This window comes from Rhipicephalus sanguineus, chromosome 1 (assembly GCF_013339695.2).
Source record: "Rhipicephalus sanguineus isolate Rsan-2018 chromosome 1, BIME_Rsan_1.4, whole genome shotgun sequence".
In the NCBI taxonomy this organism is placed as follows: domain Eukaryota; kingdom Metazoa; phylum Arthropoda; class Arachnida; order Ixodida; family Ixodidae; genus Rhipicephalus; species Rhipicephalus sanguineus.
The window spans coordinates 310003424-310016990 of record NC_051176.1 but is presented as its reverse complement, the minus strand read 5'-3'; the positions used below and the strand labels follow the sequence as shown (position 1 = coordinate 310016990).

At 46.8% G+C, this 13567-nt stretch overlaps 2 protein-coding genes across 2 annotated transcripts in view; both read left to right on the top strand.

Moving 5' to 3' along the window:
- The first annotated feature begins 762 nt into the window (after positions 1–762).
- Positions 763–13567, top strand: part of LOC119379427 (phosphatidylinositol 4-kinase type 2-beta) — a 212051-nt gene continuing 199246 nt past the window's right edge. The window contains exons 1-4 of the mRNA XM_037648740.2: positions 763–1174; positions 1466–1663; positions 1719–1850; positions 1909–2062. Of these exons, the coding sequence (XP_037504668.1) occupies positions 854–1174; positions 1466–1663; positions 1719–1850; positions 1909–2062 (805 nt within the window). The 5' untranslated portion in view covers positions 763–853. The remainder of the gene's footprint in view (positions 1175–1465; positions 1664–1718; positions 1851–1908; positions 2063–13567) is intronic.
- Positions 8405–9678, top strand: LOC125756916 (uncharacterized). Its single transcript, XM_049411978.1, has one exon. The coding sequence runs from the start codon at positions 8760–8762 to the stop codon at positions 9663–9665; it is 906 nt and encodes a 301-aa protein (XP_049267935.1). The 5' UTR covers positions 8405–8759; the 3' UTR covers positions 9666–9678.

Here is a 13567-nt window from a genome sequence, read left to right as displayed (position 1 = left end):
CATTTGTCGTCTTCCCGTGAGCGCCCAACGCGAGGCGGCCCACCGTCCTTTGATTTACATCCATTCCTGATTGCACCTCTGACTTCATGCACACCACTGAGTTCCCAAATGTAAGCCCCGGAACCATCACACCCTTCCACAGCCCTCGAAGCACCTCGTACCTATTGTATCCCCATAAAGCTCTGTGCTTCATAATTGCAGCATTCCTCTTTCCCTTTGCTACCGATGCTTTCTCTTGTACCTCCATATATCTATCCCCCTCATTTACCCATACTCCGAGGTACTTGTACTCGCTTACCCTCGGTATTTTTTGGCCCTGTATTAATACCGTATGGTCTCCGTGATCATTGAATACCATCAATCCACATTTTGTTGCACTAAATCCTAGTCCTAGAGCCTCACACTCCCTTCCGCATATATCTGCCAGTCGCTGTATATCATCTTGACTGTCCGCAAATAAGACAATATCATCAGCATAAAATAGACCTGGAAGCTTCTGCTCAACCATCGCTCCGACCTGTTTGTGTGACAAATTAAATCCAATGTTGCTACCTTCTAGCGCTTTTTCCATCCTCGCCATGTACAGCATGAATAACAGCGGGTCAGGCAACGGTCAGGCAACGGTCAGGCAACGAGCGCCGCCTCACGGATTTCTGGGGAACTGAGGGGCGGGCGCCTAGTCAAGGAGGCATTGGGGAAGCTTGAATGCAACACCTGTTGCTTGGAGGGGCGGAGGAGCGGAGCTGGGTCACGTGATGTTGACGCTAGTCGGCGTAGTCGGCTGCTGCTGCTGCTCTATGGTTCAAGTAGCGGGCCTGGCGCGACCCGTTTCTTTTCCTTTTTTTTTAAGTCAATGACCAGCGAACAGGGAAAATTACGCGCCATCAATGCTGGTGATGAGCTGGGTTTATATCAAGACAGCGACGAGCAAAACCTGCCTGACGTAACGTTTTCAGTCGGGACATCGAGCAACGCATCGCGTACGCGAGAGAGTCAGCCTCTTCTTCGTCGAATGGAGCCTGATCTGGGGACCACGGCAGAGACCTTCCCGGACGACCCGCAGTTCGCTAACGTCGTCCGGGAGGCCATCACAGCCATTGAGACGGGCATTTATCCAGAGCGAATTTACCAGGGATCAAGCGGAAGCTACTTTGTCAAGAACTGTGAACGAACGGTAAGCCTAAGCCGCTGCCTACAGATGATGTGAGGTCCCGATGTAGAGATGTTTATTGTGCGGACTGTTGACCCGATGGGCCTGCCGTTGGCGTTTTGCCCTGGGTGATGCTACTGTCATCCGGCTTGCGCCTGTCGCGCGTTGAGTCGCGAGGTGCAAGCGTCTTGGAAGAGTGCTTCGTGTGATGCTGTTTTGGCAGGAAAAAAAAACGTATATTGCGAGTTCGTGACGCCTTCCCACTTGGTGTAGCCCGGCTTTCTTTACCGAGCCAGCCAACCGTCGTCTTTGCAGAAAATCGCCGTGTACAAACCAAAGGATGAAGAACCGTACGGCAGGCTGAATCCCAAGTGGACGAAATGGATGCACAAGCTGTGTTGCCCGTGCTGCTTTGGAAGGAGTTGTCTGGTGCCCAATCAAGGCTACTTGTCCGAGGCAGGAGCGTCGCTAGTAGATCAAAAATTGCAACTGAACATTGTACCTAAGACAAAGGTGAGTGCACCTAGCTCGGTAACCTTCGTTCACTGATGACCCTTTTGTCACACAGGTGGTCAAGTTGGTTAGTGAAACGTTCAATTACTCGGCTCTGGACCGTACCAAGGCTCGAACCAAAAAGAACGTCACAGAACGGTTCCCGAAAGTTGGTCGACATTTTCATCGCATTGGTTTGCCTCCCAAGGTTGGTGTGTGTTACTGAATTTCAGAGGTGGTGACCTGAGATGTTCCGGTTGTTACAGGTGGGATCTTTCCAACTGTATGTGGAAGGCTACCAAGATGCTGACTACTGGCTGCGGAAGTTTGAATCGGAACCGCTACCCCCTGACCTCCAGCGCATTTTCCAGTTCCAGTTCGAGCGGCTAGTGGTGCTGGATTACATTATTCGTAATACAGGCAAGTCCGTGTAAACCTTTTGTAGCTGTAGTTGCTTATTTTTCAAGCTTTTATTTGAATTAAGTGAGTATTTAGTTTTTGATGCCCCTCCTACTCTGACTGGACTGACAGACCAGTCAAGGTAGTTTCTGCTCTGAGTCAATTATGCTTTGCATGTTATGATATGGTTTTCTAAATAAATTCTTCAAGTGCCATTGAATTTTGGAATGTAGGGGGTGTTTCATACAAAACAGGGAGCAGCCATTGAAAAGAATCAACATGATGTCCGCGTCAACATATGCAGACACCTCCCAATATGCATGAAGCCCCTCTCATAATTTTCAACAGCTTTGATGTTTTCTCAACAAAGAGACTTTAGCAGCCCAGCACCTCGCCAAGCCACATTACTCGACCTTTGTCTGAAAGTTGCCTATACCAAGGACATTATATACACACACGTAAGGGGGTGCTGGAAAGGATAGAGTCAGAGTTTTCAAACTACATTTATTCCCCCTTGCATTTGTTGTGTCATTGCTTCAGCTTCTCTGGTCCCTTTAACAAAAAATATCTTGCGATTGGCTGTCAAACTAGCTATCAGCAGCATGTCTGACGTCACCAATGTCATTAAAGTGGCAACCCTTCAGGTGTTTCTTTAAAATAGGGAACAGATGGTAGTCCGAAGGTGCCAGGTCAGGTGAATAGGGTGGACCAATTGGAAACCCTAGTGTCTGAAGTTTGGCCGCCACAAGCTTGGACGTGTGCGAAGGTGCATTGTTGTGCAGCAAAAGGATTCCTTTCGTCAACTTTCCCTGGCGTGTCCTCTCTATTGCCTCCCTCAACTGCTCAAGGAGGCTGACATAGTACTCTCCAGTTATACTGAAGCCCTGTGGCAGGTATTCCGCCAAAAGAACACAATCTTTGTCCCAGAAAATAGACACCATGACTGTTTTGGCCGATTTCTGAGTGCGGAATTTTTTCAGTCGTGAGGACCTACTGTGGTGCCGTTCCTTTGACTGTTCGTTGGTTTCGGGGTCATAAATGTGGAGCCGAGGCTTCATCCTCGGTCATTTCCAAAAAGTCCTTGTGTCATTGAAATGGGCCAAAACAGCTCTTGATGCCTTAGGTTGTGCCTCTTTCCGTTCAGTCTTCAAACATTTTGACATCCACTTTGCAGAAAGCTTACGCATGTGTAAAATGTTAGTGGTAATCAACCCAACAGGCTCCTGGAAAATGTCCAGTAACTGGGCTATTCTTTTGGTGGATATTCGCCTGTCCTCAAGAATTAGCTTGTGGACTGCATCGCTTGTTGCCGGATCTGTCAATGTAGTGCAGCAGCCACTGCAGGGTTGATCTTCACTGGTAAAATGCCCTGTCTTAAAGTGGGACACGCAGATTTTCACTGTGCTGTAGGAACAAAACGTTTCCTCCAATGTTTGTGACATGTCAGCGTGAATGTCCTTTGCAGACTTTCCCTGAAGAAACTAAAATTTCGTGACACCTCATAGCTCCACAGGGGAGAAACTTGCTTGTGGCTCTGCCATCTTAAGTTCCACCTAAAAATTAAGTAGTTCTGAAAGTCGGGCACATCTCACGTTTCCACCATTGCATAAAGGGAAGCTGAAGTGGTTTTAGAATTCGGAAAAACTTTGTTAACAAGAACCAACATTATTGTCGACAATGGCGTAATTTTTTCCGCTCTTGTGGCAGCAGGAGCTTTAAAATACGCGAAATATAAGTTCGCCATACTCCGCCTACACGAACGCGCTGAAAGTGTGGGCGTGGAAACGAACCGGAACCCTCATCGTCGGTAGCTTTGGTGGAGCCACGCAGCACTGCCCTGTCTTCAACCGTGGCCTCAGTGACTAGTTCTGGCTGCGCACGTTTGTGGAACTGATCGCAAAGGCCATGCTTTAACAGTGCTGATGTTGCCGTTGACACGGCGCACCGAAGATGATGCCACCGCGTTCGCTCAGCAGCTAAAGAAGCCCTGCGGCTGCAGCCGCTGTTCTTTGCCGAGAAATGCTATTTTCGTTCACTTCTGTGAACTCCTACATCGGTTTTCGAATTCAGCAGGGATCAAACTATGATTACACACTCCAAAGTCATTTTCTTTTTAAAGTGCTTCAGCTCCCCTTTAACGAGATATCAGGCTCTTGTATGGTACCAAATTCGTTTCACTTTTAAAGGTGAGGTAGCAAAGCCAGGAATTTTAAATGCGAAGCATTTCTTAGCGAACCTATGCTACTTTGAGCGTATCTATCTATCTATCTATCTATCTATCTATCTATCTATCTGTCTATCTCTCTGTCTGTTGTCTGTCTGTCTATCTATCTAGGCGCCTACGACTTTGTGTTCTCCTGGCCGTTTCGTTAATGGGATGCATACCAAAATTGGTACGACACAATATGACCGTATTACGAACATAAATGACAGGTCATAACATGAAAATCATGACATGCATGTCATGAACAGCATGATTTACATGCCACGGTCTTGGGGCTCTTGCGGCCGTCTTGTTAATTTGATATATACCAAAATTGGTATGGCGTGACGAGAGTGTATGACAAACATAATGACAGGTCCCAAAGTGCAAATCATGACACGCGTGTCATGTACAGCATGATTTACATTACAATGTCCCGGGCCGCTCGCGGTTGTTTAAATAAATGGATACATACCAAAACTGAGAAGACGAGACATTTGTGTGTGACAAACATATCGGACACATGGTAACATGAAAATCATGACATGCATGTCATGTACGACATGATTTAAATGCCACGCTCATGGTGCCCTCGCGGCCATTTGATTCGCTTCGTATACACCAAAATTTATATTGTGCGACGATACTGTGTGATGAACGTAAATCAGAGGTGGTAACGTGACATTGTAAGAAAGAAACTTAGCGCAATTTATAATTTCCACAAAGCACTCACAGAATCACACGCACACACACCACACAAAGCGCTGTGTGTGGTGTGTGTGTCTTGAGTGTGTGCGTGTGTGATTCTGCGAGTGCCTTGTGGAAATTATCAATTGCGCTAATTTTCTTTCTTACAATATGACGAGTTACCAACTAGCCCAACAACAAGTTTTAATATGGTAACGTGAAAATCATGACATGCAAGTCATGTACGACATGATTTACATACCACGTTCATTGTTCGATTGCTGCCGTTTCGCTCCCTTGATATACACCAAAAATTGGTATTGCGCGACAATACTGTGTGATTAACGTAAATCAGTGGTGGTAACGGAAAAATCATGCCACGCTCATGGTGCCCTCGCAGCCATTTGGCTCGCTTGATGTAGACGATTTTCCGCAGCGGCGCACGGGCGCTGCCATGTTTGATCATGTGATCGTAACTGGCCTTCCCCCAGCCATTTGCCCCAGCCAACGCAGTGGCCCAGCAAAGCGGCCGTGACCGTACCCATGGAGGAAGGAATACTAAGGAGAGGCCCTGACGTCACATTCGTGAAGCCTCCACATCGCAAACACCCGCATCGCCTCCTAGCGAAGGCGTAGCGAAACATTTCGCGATTTCCGTCGGGACGTTTGCAAGCGCATGCGCGCATCGCGAAACTTTGCAGCCTTTTTTTTGTTTGTTTGTTTTTCGCCGTGCAAGCGGTGTAGTCGATTCACGCATGCTGCTCTTTGTGTTGTGTGTGTTCTTTAGGAAAGCCAGCTGTTGCGTATACCCGGTGCAAATCGCGTGCACTGCGGACCAACGTTACTAGTTCTAGTAACGTTGCTGCGGACAGTACCGGGTGTCACTTTTCATGTGTACGTATACGTTCGCTTCATTGCTGATCACTAAGGCATGGTATTTGTGTGCGAAGCTCTCGGATGTGCGCTCTGTTGCCTGTTACTCATTCTATCAACTCAGAACTCATGTGAACTTTTGTTTGTGGCGTCTGACGCGCCGTACATAACATGCGCTGAAGGCATCGTACGTTTTAGAGGCTGTGTCGTTCAACGAAAGGGCAATAAACAATTGTTATTATCGGACTACGTGATGTATGTATTGTTCGGTGTGCGCTCGCTGCGTGCTTGTGTTGTGTGCGCACTGGAATTACAAACTTTACGTGCACGATCGCCTATACAATACAGCGGTGTCCTCTTTCGATGTGAAGACTATAGGTTGGCGTTGCGCCGAATAGCTCCTGCGCTCATTCCATATACACGAGAAAGAACCGCTAATCGGGCAATAGATCGGGAAATCGGGCTACGAGAAAGGAAAAGAAAGATCTAACGTCCAGCAGAACGTGTAGGTCACTGCTAGGTGAGGTCGCATACGGTGATGGAGGGGCTGAGTGTTTTTGATTACGGCACGTACCGGTACTTTCTGTACTGTTGCACAAAAACGCTCCACGAAGAATTTCAGCACGCAGTGCTCGGGCCTGCCACGCACGAACAGCCTGGTAAGCGTCTGCTTGCAACGTTTTACTACGTGCGAACCGCACAATACGCGCTAAGTTTACGCCGGGACTACAAATCTGAGCAGAAGCGAACCACCGCGGAGAGCACGCCGCGGGGCGTCTGCTGTTTTGTTTGCCCCATACCGGTTTGTTTGCCCCATAAATCTGACGTCACTTCCGCCACACTTTTCGCAATGCATTGGGGTACGATAGGGCCTCTCCTGAGTTTTCCTTCCTCCATGACCGTACCATACGAGCTGGTTGCAGCAGGGTGTAAGCAAGTCACATGCTTGCGCAGCAAAACATAGTTCTACATGTAATCGCCTCAAAGTTGAAAACGTTGAGACATTTACATTTGTTTGGTATGTACCACGCCACAACGATAAGCGATATGTTTAATCTACTTTGTATTTATTGTGTATGCCTTTAATTGTTGTATTAGCAACCGCCAGTAGCTGGGGTTACAAGCCAACATGGCAGCACCCATGCAGACGCGACAGCCCGCTTCAATCCGAACTCGCGCTTTCTACTCGCCCACTGTCCTCACAGCAATAAATAAGTGGCAAAATCGGCCATCGCTTTGTGTCAGCTCACGCTGGAGAAAAAGTGTCGGGTATGCTTTGTCTTTATTATTGCGATCAGCTGTGTTTATTTAGCCGCGCCTGCTAAGCCTTGTCTCCGACAATATGAGCATGAATCTTGGAAACACTGCAAAATACCGATGAGTACATTACTCTCTAAGTTTCAGGACGCGAATATAAAGCAAATAAATGCGTGGGTATTGAACTTACGGGCCACACAGCGCAGGACGATTACGTGATAAATTCGAGGCGGAAGGAAACTGCATCCACAGGTGCCGCCATGTTTACTTTTCTGGCGCTGCCGTCTGCTTGCTTTTACTCGCGTGCGCGCAGACGCTATGGGAACGCCGAGCAGACAACGCGACGCGGATGGAAACATATTGAGCAGCGCTGCCAAAGGCCGTGGCAGGGGGATGGCCATGGAGACTGCCACGGTAGGGGGATGGCCACGGTATGGTGGCGCCATCTAGTTTTGATTGAACAAACCAGCCGCGGAAAATCGTCTATACATCAAAAATTGGTTTTGTGCAACGATACTGTATGATGAACCTAAATCAGTGGTGGTAACTTGAAAATCATGATATGCATATAATTTACGGCATGATTTACATGCCACGCTCATAGTCCGATCGCTGCCGTTTCGCTCGCGTGGTATACACCAAAATAGGTATTGCACAACACGACAGCATGATGATCGTAAATAAGAGGTGGTAACATGAAAATCATGACATGCAAGTCATGTACGACATGATTTACATACCACGCTCATGGCGTACTCGTGGCCGTTTAGCTCGCTTGATATACACCAAATTTGGTATTGCGCGACGTGACTGTATGGCAAACATAAATGACAGGTGGTAGCTTGAAAATCATGATATGCGTATAATTTACGGCATGATTTACATGCCACGCTCATTGTCCAATCGCTGCTGTTTCGCGCACTTGATATACACCAACTGGTACTGCGCGACGCGGCTGTATGACGAACATAAATGAGAGGTGGCAACACGAAAACCATGACACGCATGTCATGTACGACATGATTTACATGCCATGCTTATAGTGCGCTTCCGGCTGTTTTGTTAACAGGATATATACCAAAATTTGTATGGCATCACACGAGTGCATGATTAATATAAATGACAGGTTCAGGGTGTCTACCAACCTGGAAAACCTGGAAAAGTCGGGGAATTTGAACACATCTGGAAAAGTCAGGTAAAAGTCAGGGAATTTCTGAAAAATCTGGCCAGGTCATGGAAACTGACTGTAGTCTTCCAGATCGTCACGAATATATTCATTACCATTGATCAAAGCTTAAAAAATCGCTCCTTAAACCACACAGAACAACTAAGCAGGAGCATAGTACAAAAAAAAGTGCATAGCTGGTGCTTCTACTTTCAGAGTACAACGTTACTCGCTTAAAAATTGTGCATGTTTGTCTTGGCCGCGATCCGGCTCGGCTTGACGGCCTTCTGGTTAGGCTAGAAGTGCCATCAGCAGAGGGCAAGGTGCACAGAATATGCGACTTGTAGTTATTATTTTTTACTGAAAAGTGTAGTTTACAGGGGCGTAAATTGGACTGGGATACAAAAACAGTAGTAGAGTAAATATGGTAATCTAGGTCGGACCGGATCCAATCCAATCCACATCTCAAGCTGCCTGCGCTGCAGCCATATTGCCATTCTTCTTGCGATGCAGTGAGCATGCAGTGAGTTGCTATGCCTTTTGCGAAGAAGTGTTCATTTAACCCTGATTGGGTGAACGCGGAAATATCCGAGCACGCCTCATGGATTAGAGCAGTGCCGAACGACACAAGTAAGGCTCAGTGTGCAGCATGCCAGAAGACTTTCACGCTTAGCAATATGGGCATCGCTGCAGTCTCCAGTCACGCTTTGAGCAAGAAATACCTAGCTGCTGTGAGCGTGGTGCAAAGTGCTTCCCAGACAAACATCCGCGCGTTTTTTGGTGCTGGACCCAACTTGCCGTGTTCCGTGACTGCTACGAGTGAATGTGTATCGGCTGTGCCAAGCAAGAGTGCTCAAAGCGTGCCTGCTAAACCAGTGGCCATCGCGCCTGAAGGGAAGGCATCCTTAAATGGGTTTCGAGTCAAGAAATGTGTCACGAAAGCAGAAGTTGTTTGGTGTCTAAACACTATAGCGACCCATGGATCGTTTCGTTCAGCAGCAGCGTCAGCGGCGCTTTTTCCTATCATGTTCCCCACGTGCGACGTCGCGAAGAAGATGCAACTTGTTAAGGACAAAACTGGCTATACAATTTGTTACGGTATAGCCCCGTACTTCCGAAACGGGCTGCTATCAAAGCTGCATGGTGTCCCACACGTGGTCGTGGCTTTTGACGAGTTCCTGAACAAAATTGCTCAGAAAGAGCAAATGAATGTTTTGATCAGGTTTTGGGACCCAGCTGACGGCGTTGTCAAAACCCGCTACCTGACGTCCTGTTTTTTAGGACACACTTGCGCAGAGGATTTAGCTGCCGCTTTCAAAAAGGCCACCGAGAACATTGAGCCGGCAAAAATACTTCAACTTTCGATGGATGGTCCAAATGTCAATTTGAAGTTGTTGAAGTCATTGAAGGAAGAGCTTTCTGCATCTGATGGAAATTAGAATATTGTGGACATTGGAAGCTGCGGACTGCACGTGAGTGGTGCATTTAAAACAGGCCACAATGTAACAAAGTGGAACACAGTAGTGTTTCTTAGAAGCATACACAATTTATTCAAGAAGGTCCCTGCCCACCGAGCCGACTATGTCAATTTCACAGGGAGCACACTGTTTCCGCTAAAGTTTTGCTCAGTGCGCTGGCTGGAAAATGGCAAGGCTCTTGCTAGGGCACTGCAAGTCCTCCCGAATGTGGTCAGATGTGTTGAGCACGTGAAGAAAGAAAAGAAACCTCCAACGTGTGGCAGCTATGCTCATGTCGAGATGGCTGTGAAAGACGAGATGCTGCCAGTAAAGCTGGCCTTTATGCTTTCAGTATCAGAAGAATTGGAGTCATTTTTGGCTCAGTTTCAGACAGAGAAGCCGATGCTGCCTTTTCTTGCAACAGCACTGGACGGCCTGTTGCGGTCACTGCTGGGACGAATCGTGTTAAAGGAAAAGCTGGATGCTGCAGGCACATTTTCAAAACTGATGAAAATTGATCTGGAGAACCCAAACAACATCATTGGTATAGCTGCCTTTGACATAGGCCTTGCCGCCAGAAGTGAGTTGCGAAAGATCACTAAACCATCTCACACTGCGGTGGTAAGTGTCAAAAAAGAATGCATCTTATTTATTAAAGCCTGTTCAGAAAAGATAATCGAAAGATCACCTCTGAAATACAAGCTGACAAGGGGGCCCAGTTGCTTAAACCCAGCAGTTTGTGCCACTTCTGTGGAAGCTGGCCAGAAGCAGCTGAACGTTGCACTTGGAAGTACTTATAGAACACGGGCGCCTTACAGGCCTACAAGGAGAGAGAGCAAGTAGATCATATGTACAAGTGTGCTCGAACAGCGCTGCACAAGTGTGTTTGCAAAAATTTGATCGCGCAAGAGAGCACTTGGAGAAGCTGTGGGTGGAACTCTGCAAGTTCTAATGAAGAGCTACTCCTGTTTGTGAAGATTGTGCTGTGCCTTTCACATGGAAATTCTTCCGTGGAGCGGGGATTTTCGGTGAACAAGGAATGTCATGTGGAAAATATGAAGGAGGAGTCACTTATAGCACAAAGGTTAGTGTACGATGAGGTGTCTGCAGCAGGTGGTGTTGCAGAAGTTGACGTAACAGACAAGATGATAGACATGGTTCGTCGTGCCAACGTCAAATGGAAAGAAGACTTGGAGAGGAAAAAGAAGGAACGGTTGGACGTTTTGGATGCTGAAAGGAAAAAGAAGAGGACTGCGGCTCTTGTGAAAGAGCTTGAATCAAGGAAGCAAAAGCTGATGGAAGACGCACAGCTTCAGGTCTCCATGCTGCAGCACGAGATTGAATCTTTGAAACAGTGACGGCATTGCCGATGCAAATAAACAAGCTTTTCTGTTTGTCGAGGGACAATTATTGTGTCTTTTAATATTTTATTCATTGTAAAAGATGCTTTCAACCAAGAGAATGCAATAAAGCAGCATGGTCTTCATTTTATAATAGCACCTCATAATTTGTTTTTACCACTCAAGAGTTTGTTTCCAATGCGCAGTTTCTTCCAAGCAGACGTACCGGTCATGGAATTTGCTTGAAATGGTCATGGAAAACCTGGAAAAGTCAGGGAATTTGAAAAAATTTAATTGGTAGACACCCTGCAGGTTATGCATCGTATATTCCAGAATACATGTTTCATTAGCATCGTATATACCGGATTGGACATGCATGCATGCATGCATGGCAAACATATGATATATAGTGAACTAGATGCCATGGCATGAATGACTTCACTTGCCTCAAAAACGAACAAGGCCATGTAGCAGCTCTTTGCCGGCTGCTTCGCATTACATCGATTCCCACAGTGCGTGAGATCTGCCATATTTTTTTTTCAGCACCCCTTCGTGTGTATGTGTGCGTGTGTGATATATATATATATATATATATATATATATATATATATATGTCGTTGTAAAAGGGACTGACAACCAATTTTTATGCTACCTGTTTTTTTTCTAGCGTAGCGGAATGCTTATGGGTCAATGTCTAATCACGGAATGATAATGCAGAAAATGTCGCAAAACATTTATTATAAAAATTTTTCATTCTGCGGCAACTGTGAAGCCGTATACAGACATCAGATGCACATGCTGCTAACAGTGGGAGGTGAGCGCGAGAGCAGTTCATATTTGTGCGCAGTGGTTTGTTGCGCATGCGCCACAGCTCGACGTGTTCCACTAGTTGCCGCAAAGGCAGCGCTGCTTCTCAGCATGCAACTCCTAAGCAGCACAGAATAGAGTGGGGATGGATAATAATATACATACACTAATTTTGAGCACTAATTATGGTGTGCATGAAAACATCAGACTACGTGGCTACGCACAGCAAAGTGATCGACTCCATAATCCAGCTTCTTACTCAGATTGCGGAAAGGATGCTTGAACCTGTCACTGTAATTCACTGTCTTTTCGTCTCCATCAGGATCTAATCGCACATTCTAGCCAGTTGTCAGTCGCTTTAAAGGAGGGACACTACAGTGAAACAATGAATCCATTTGTACTAATAATTTACACTCTGAAGACTACTGAGTGTCTTCGATTTACCAAGTCCCGTACCAGTTGTCGGCGGCCCATGGATGCCTTGGCTCATAGGTAACTTTGTCACATGGCGCCATTTACACATGATCCAGAAGTCCGGAGCAGCCTCCGGCCGTCTGCGCACTGTGCGTGTTAAATGCTGACTGCGTCCACTATGGCGTCTGCCCCACCATCTGCTCAGTCTATGGCTGCAACAACACCGACAACAACGCCGACCCAATCCCGACCCCAACGGCAGTTAGATCGTGAATGATTCCTGTTTCCGTTGTGGCGCAACTTACCATAAGTAAACTACTGGAGCATGCGCGCATTGAAGACGTGCATGGGCATTGCATCACTGTTTTTTCTGGCGAGCACCGTGCATTTCCCCAACCTTCAGAAATACGCACATGCTTGACGCGGCTCACAGCGCCGACGACATGTAGAATTGGGTGCGCAAAGAATGTGAAATTCGGAGAAGCGGACAGAAAAGCAGAGAGAGCCAGAGCATGTTGAAAATTTCCCATGTCCAGCTTAAAGGGACATTAAAGGCAAATATTAAGTCGACGTTGATTGTTGAAATAATGGTCCAGAAACCTCGTAATGCTACTTTTGTGCCAAGGAAGTGCTTATTTTGAAATAAAAGCACAAATTTAGTGCTCCGCATCGCGTTAGCGCACTTCAAATGACCCGCCTGAAATCAGTCTTTCACACGTCACTGCTGCCGTGCCCAATGTTGCCCGCCTTTACTACGTGGCGGCGTGCGCCATTCGAGCATCCGGCAACATCACATGCATGCAGCATTTTGTCGAACTTTCTGTCGGAGCAACTTTCACGAGCACGCAAAACACGCGCGGCAGTACGCGATACCAAAACTGCCACTGAGACGCGACCGCATGAGCAAAGCAGGGCACCCGGTGAAGCGCAGTTCGGCGAAAATGGAACCTTTGAACCATGCGCGCCGTTCCCCATGGCAACACCAAAGAGGTTCTTTTTTCCATGAATCAAACAGAAACTAACAAACAGCACTTTATTACGTCTCTTGATACACGGAAGGTTCTTTTTTTATTGCTGCTAGTTTGATTACTAGTGATTAATTGTAGGCAGACTCTCATACGTCATCGGGATCATTTTCAAAACGTGCCGCTCGTAGTGCTCATCGTGTGATACATTTAGCTTAATTTCTCGGTAAGTAGGGCACTGCTGTTGATAATATTGCCGTTTTAGACGTCATACATTGAGCTTTCACTCTGACATAAATTGTTATTTGCCTTTGTGTACCTTTAAGATGGCAGCACGCATGACGCACTGCGTCATCTG

Excerpts from the sequence above, each read along its gene's own strand:
- LOC125756916 (XM_049411978.1), top strand. The coding sequence starts at position 8,760 with ATGCCTTTTGCGAAGAAGTGTTCATTTAACCCTGATTGGGTGAACGCG.